Source organism: Zingiber officinale, chromosome 1A (assembly GCF_018446385.1).
Source record: "Zingiber officinale cultivar Zhangliang chromosome 1A, Zo_v1.1, whole genome shotgun sequence".
NCBI classification, from domain to species: domain Eukaryota; kingdom Viridiplantae; phylum Streptophyta; class Magnoliopsida; order Zingiberales; family Zingiberaceae; genus Zingiber; species Zingiber officinale.
The window spans coordinates 178,632,956-178,639,178 of NC_055987.1; the positions used below are offsets into that span (position 1 = coordinate 178,632,956).

Sequence of the window (6,223 nt, forward strand, 5' to 3'; positions counted from 1 at the left end):
ACTAAGGATGGGTGATGACTAAGGTTAACTAAGGTTCTTGTAGTGCTAATTAAGTCCCCGGGGCTATGGTATCACGGTAGGACATCCAAGTTATCACCAAGGTACCCACGGTTCGATCCTTAGCTATGGTGCATTTGCAGGAATTTTTCCTCCAAATGAGGGTTGTAATCAAAAGATGTTGGGCTCTTGGGCTGCTCGTCGCGCGCACTTCTCGATTTATCCTAGTGGCCGGTGGAAAATTTTCGTGGGGCCGGATAACTGGGATTATTATTTTTTTTATCGTGCTAATTAAGATTTTAATGTTTACAATATCTTAAATAATATTGCTTCATATATAAATTCACTAATCTTTCAAAGATGTTAACAATAGCAATCTTATTCATCATTAAATTAAAATAAAACATATAGTTACAATCAAACAAATGAAAGCACACTAATTCTCACATGCATAACACTCATTATTCTCCATGGCCATACCTTAGAAGGTATGCTCGTATCTAAGGAATTATAAGAAGGAATATAAAAAATTCATCAAGAGTAGTTGATAACTCTGCAATTGGCTCGTACAGTTCCTTGTTTCCCTGTGAGCACACCAATCTTACCCATCTTCACCATGGATGCGGCAAACTCCTTCTTAAACAAGTTGGGGTTTTTTGCATATTGAGACACCTTGTTAGAAGTTTCATATGTTGACATCAAACTCTGGTCTGAGGTGAAGAGACCACGGTGCGTTGTGACAGCCTTATAGAAGCTAGAGTCAAAGGTGAGGGGACTTTTTGGGTCCATATCCACTTCAGTGACCGTGTTCCCTGGAGGGCATTCCCGCTTCAACTTTTTAGCATATCCGGAGTCCAAACTTGGATCACCTTTTAAAGTTCCACTGTAGTTGTAAAGCCTATCTGCAAAAGCAGGGCAATGTGCGACGCCAATGGTGTGCGCTCCTATGTAAACATCATAAAATGTTAGCACTTTTGTATCAAAATGGCTACCATATATGTTCTTCTTATCGATTACCTGAGAGAGCTACTAGGTCATCTCTGTTTAGACCTTTGCTATAAAACAAGGTAGTGAGTTGAGTGAGGTTGAATGTTGGAGGAGGGAGATCCACTGTTTCTTTTGCTATCGACTTTCTTCCATCTTTTCTACCTGATGGCACACTGTAGTACTTTCCTCCATACTGCATTCATAAATCTCCATTATCATAGTTAAAACAATTTTATTAAATAACGAATAAACATACTATAAATTTTGAATTTGTTTACATGCACAATACTGTCTCTAGCCGCGAAGGCAATGATGTCAGCGCAAGAGACTGTTCTTTTGCAGGCAGCTTCCAAACGTTTTTTGATAGAATCGATCCCATCAAATACTTCATCCTCAAAGGTTTCGTTTGGTGGTGCATCTTTCTCTGCAATGTTGCCCTTTGTTGAGTCAACTAGAATCGAAGCTTCGCAACCCTATAATGCAATATTGTCAACTGATGTAAAAACAACAGATTAATGGTAGTAAGTATATCCATATATGTATACTAACTCCGACGAAGCAGTCATGAAAGTGCAACCGAAGGAAGTCAGCACCAATGCCAGCATTGGCCTTAAAAGCCTTGTCGAGCTCCTCCTTCACAATATCCTCAGCTTTAGGGCAACTATCCGAGTAGAACCCTACTTTGATCTCAGAAGCCGAGCCTGCTAAGCTCATGCACAAGACAACAGCCAAAGAAAGCCACATTGGGCCTCCTCTTCCCAAAGTCATCTCCTTCAAACTCTCTCTCAGTGATCCAATGTCGATCCCGTGTTGTTGTTGTCAAGGCCTTCCCCATCCCTATTTATAGTCACCAATTTAATCAACTATAAATCCCATTACTCTACCAACTCCCATATGGTTTCCACGCCCACTTGAAATTAAGCACAACCTTTTTTTTTTCTTTTTTTTTTGGTTTTTGTTCTTTATTGACTTTCTTCATTATTGAAGCAAATGCTACTAGCGTGCAAACTGGAACAGCTGTAATCCTGATTATTTATTCATCACCTACTACTTGAGTACTTGGTGCCCGCCAACAAATGCATTTAAAATTTTAATGCAGAGTTGACATTATGGCATATGGGAACTGGTCAACTTCTTTGAGACAAAAGAGATTAAAAAAAATTAATGAAAAACTTATATTAACATGATAAAACAGCCATGTGATTGTTTCATATAGAAGAAGCTAATGGTTAAACAAAATGAATTCCCATGTGATGTTCTAACTTTGTGCCCATATTTAATTAATCAAATAGTTAACTTGAATTGCAAATTTAATTAATCAAATAATAATATGCCTGTAACTGGTTGACTTGGAATGGTATTAGTTACATATGATGTTCCTAGCTTTCTGCCCATATTTATAGACACTATAATTTCTTTGAAGAATCCTTTTCGAACCGTACGTCGGGTCAAAATATTAGTAATTGATACCATTGACTTACAAACTATGCGTTCAAATTTCGATTTGCACTTAATTAATTCCCTCAATTTGACAGCCTGATCAAGGCTTCACCGAGTTTCTTAATCCTCTTTATATAAATTTTGGTCCTAATAAATTTAACTATTTGTCACATATTCATATTATATTATGCATAAACATATCCAAAATGTAATTTTTTAAGTTACTAAAATCCTCTTAATCATTGACATCAGAACAAGAAAAACCCACGATATCAAGGACTAATGAAGAAGAATCATGTGTCACTCTTGTGATAAAGAAAAAGGTTCAAATGATACCTAAGGTAAAAGAGAAATCAAAAGAGGCCAGAACCTTGATACGAAAGGACAAAGAGCACATTATGTGCTTCTTGTGCTATTAAAGAGGGCATTATCAAAATTAATATCCAAAGAGGAGGTCTTCAAGTAATAACAAGGGAGGAAGCTCAAATGAATGGGAAGCAAACCTAAGGTACTATTAGTTAATGGTGTTTTTTTATATCATAAAATAAGCATGCTAGAAATAAGTTATATGATTTTAGTGCTTATTAATATAAAAATAGAAAGCATGATAATCTTAAGAAACATTGTAAATCATATCATGTTAGAACAACCTTACTTAAGGATAGGAAGGTAGAAAATAATTTAAGCAAGAACCTTAAGCAATAAAAAAACATTCAAAGCAATTATGAAAAATCTAAATTTGAGAATTTAAAGATCAAAAATTAAGTTTTGAGGGCAAGACTTGATAAATTGGAAAATATTCTAATGAAAATTACAAATGAAGTTAAATGGTCCAAAAAATGAAAAATCTAGGCTTAGATAGACAAGAGTCATCTAAGAGCCAGAAAGATTTGAGATACAAACCTAAATCCAAGGAAAATATAATCTCATACCATAGAATTCTATATAGCTATGAAATTAATCATAAGTCTAGGAGTGAAGTCAAGATTACAAGGGAAGTCATCTATAGTGTAAATATCGAGGAGACTAGTATAACTAAGGCTTCTAAGAAGTTTAGAAAAGTCATTAGGAATGTATCCTTGAAAATTATCCCTAGTGCACCCAAGGAGCTCCAATAGATATTGAGTTCCTAAGAGTATGATCTTTTCACACTAAATCGGTTTAAAGTGTGTTAACTCTAATTGGAAGGGTAGTTAACCTAACCATGATAAAGTTGACACTTTAGGACATTGTCAAGATATTATGATATCTTAAAAATAAAAATTCAACCATTATCTTGGACGAGTTTAAAGTGTGCCAATTAAAATTTGAGGTATTGAAATTACTCAAATTGGCACAAATAGAATACAATTCAAAAGTGTGTCAAGTTGGGATTTTGGCACATGCTAAGGAGATAGGGCCACCTATGTCAAATTGATAATTTGATTTAATGATTAGTTGATGACTCTTAGATGAAAATATTGGTAGTTACTTTATGCTACAACTACCATATTTTAATGCCCTATCACATGCCATAACTTCATATCACATCATTCATATTGTCATAAAAAATGATACATGTCATGTTATACATATATCAAATGAAGGGGAAGCAAACCTAAGGTACTATTAGTTAATGGTATTTCTTTATATCATGAAACAAGCATGCTAGAAATAAGTTGTATGATTTTAGTGCTTATTAATATGAAAATAGAAAGCATGATAATCTTAAGAAACATTGTAAATCATATCATATTAAAATAACCTTACTTAAGGATAGAAATGTAGAAAATAATTTAGCCAAGAATCCTAAGAAAGTTAGATATATTATTAAAAATAAAAACATTCAAAGAAATTATGAAAAATCTAAATTTGAGAATTTAAAGATCAAAAATTACGTTTTGAGGGCAAGACTTGATAAATTGGAAAAATACTCTAATGAAAATTATAGATAAAGTTAAATGGTCCAAAAAAGAAAAATCTAGGCTTAAATAGACAAGAGTTATCTAAGAGCAAGAAACATTTGAGATACAAACCTAAATCCAAGGAAAATATAGTCTCATACCATAGAATTCTATATAACTATGAAACTAATCATAAGTCTAGGAGTGAAGTCAAGATTACAAGGGAAGTCATCTCTAGTATAAATATTGAGGAGACTAGTATAACTAAGGCTTTTAAGAAGTTTAGGAAAGTCATTAGGAATGTATCTAGGAAAATTATCCCTAGTGAGTACCTAGTGTACCCAAGGAGCTCCAATAGATATTGAGTTCCTAAGAGTATGATCTCTTCACACTAAATAAATTTAGAATGTGTCAACTCTAATTGAAAGGGTAGTTAATGTTGGATCGTGATTCGATAGAAGGGGGGTGAATATCGATTAAAAAAATATTTAGTGAGAGTACGCAGCGGAATAAACACGAAAACAACAACGCTAACACAAGTACTTTTTACTTGGTTCGGAGCCTTCGGCGACTCCTAGTCCAAGGCCCGCACTCGTTGAGTGCTTTTGTTGGACAACCCACTAGCAATTCAAAATGTTACAAATTAAAGTACAATTGCTTTAAAAAAATATACCAACAATAAAAAGAAATGAAAAAGAGGTGCGCTGTCGAAGGAGCTTTGCAGCGTCGCAGGAGCGTAGCACGACAGAGTAATCGTTGGAAGATCTTGTTGTTCGTTAATTTGCTCCAACCTTCACCCTCCTTATATAGGAGGTTCGGGGTGCCCGGATACCTTCGGGGCGCCCTGAATGTGACTTAGCCGAGCCAACCAAGGTGCTCCATGTGGTGAAGCTCGTTGGGGATAAGTTTTGCATTCCGGGTGCCCGGACCCGTTTCGGGCGCTCGAACCCGTTCCGAGCGCCCGGACCAGTTCCAAGCACCCGGATCCCTTCCGGGCCCCCGGGCCTTCACTTTACCAACTACCTACATAAAAGTATTAGTCCGAGATAAAATGCAAATTGCCTTGCAAAATAAAGTATTAGCATAGCATAGTCATAAAAAGGAATAGTGTAATAATTAGATTCCATCTCACTGAGACCGGAATCTAGTCAAGATATCAACTTAGATATTCGAAATGGTTCTAAGTTGAATCGGCGCCTAAGTTTCCTTCCCAGGAACGCGTCCTCACAGTCACTCCCCTCTAGTGACTGACCTCAACTTACCCGTCAGACGTCTGGTCAGCCCGTCGACCCGTCTGGACTTTGTGCCAGCTATCCGGTCAGCCCGTCGACCTAGCTGGACTTCGTGCCAAACGTCCGGTCAACCCTTCGACCCATCTGGACTTCGTGCTAGCTATCCAGTCGACCCGTCGACCTAGCTGGGCCTCGTACTAGCTATCCGATGGTCCGTCGACCTAGTTGGGCTTCGTGCCAGACATCCGGTCAACCCATCGACCAGTCTAGACTTCTCCTGCACACTTGATCAAAGTGTTTAGAACACAAATGAAACTAAATTAACCTACTTTGTCATTTATCAAAACTTGAGTTAGACTGTTAGTGCTAACCACACCAACAATCTCCCCCTTTTTGATGTAATGACAACCTGGTTAAGTTAGTGAAAAACATCCAATTAAAATAATTAATTTGGTTTTTAAGTTAGCCTTTATTTTAAATTTGGTAGTTTGTTATTTAACTAACTTAACTACCTAACCCTCTCCCTTTGGCATTCATCAAAAATAAACATAGAACAAATGATAATTTAAAATGTAAGGAAGTCTACAAATATAAATCAGATTAACTTAGGGGAGTTTAAACTAGAAACATAGAACTTTTGTTTTAAGCTTTTATCTTTTTAAAAAAATAGCTAAGTTTGAAAAA

The 6,223-nt window shown here is 36.1% G+C and overlaps 1 protein-coding gene across 1 annotated transcript; it reads right to left on the reverse strand.

Annotated features, from left to right (window-relative positions):
* Nucleotides 1-358: 358 nt before the first annotated feature.
* LOC122038519 (peroxidase 5-like) lies at nt 359-1,788 on the reverse strand. Its single transcript, XM_042598309.1, has 4 exons — nt 1,534-1,788; nt 1,263-1,457; nt 1,015-1,177; nt 359-941 (listed from the first exon to the last, which is right to left on the reverse strand). The coding sequence occupies exons 1-4, from the start codon at nt 1,750-1,752 to the stop codon at nt 532-534; spliced, it is 987 nt and encodes a 328-aa protein (XP_042454243.1). The 5' UTR covers nt 1,753-1,788; the 3' UTR covers nt 359-531.
* Between the last annotated feature and the right edge of the window lie 4,435 nt (nt 1,789-6,223).

Excerpts from the sequence above, each read along its gene's own strand:
- LOC122038519 (XM_042598309.1), bottom strand. The coding sequence starts at position 1,752 with ATGACTTTGGGAAGAGGAGGCCCAATGTGGCTTTCTTTGGCTGTTGTC. Across the intron at positions 1,458-1,533 it reads TTCATGACTGCTTCGTCGGA|GGTTGCGAAGCTTCGATTCT; the intron begins GTTAGTATACAT and ends ATTGCATTATAG. Across the intron at positions 942-1,014 it reads TGACCTAGTAGCTCTCTCAG|GAGCGCACACCATTGGCGTC; the intron begins GTAATCGATAAG and ends ATGTTTACATAG.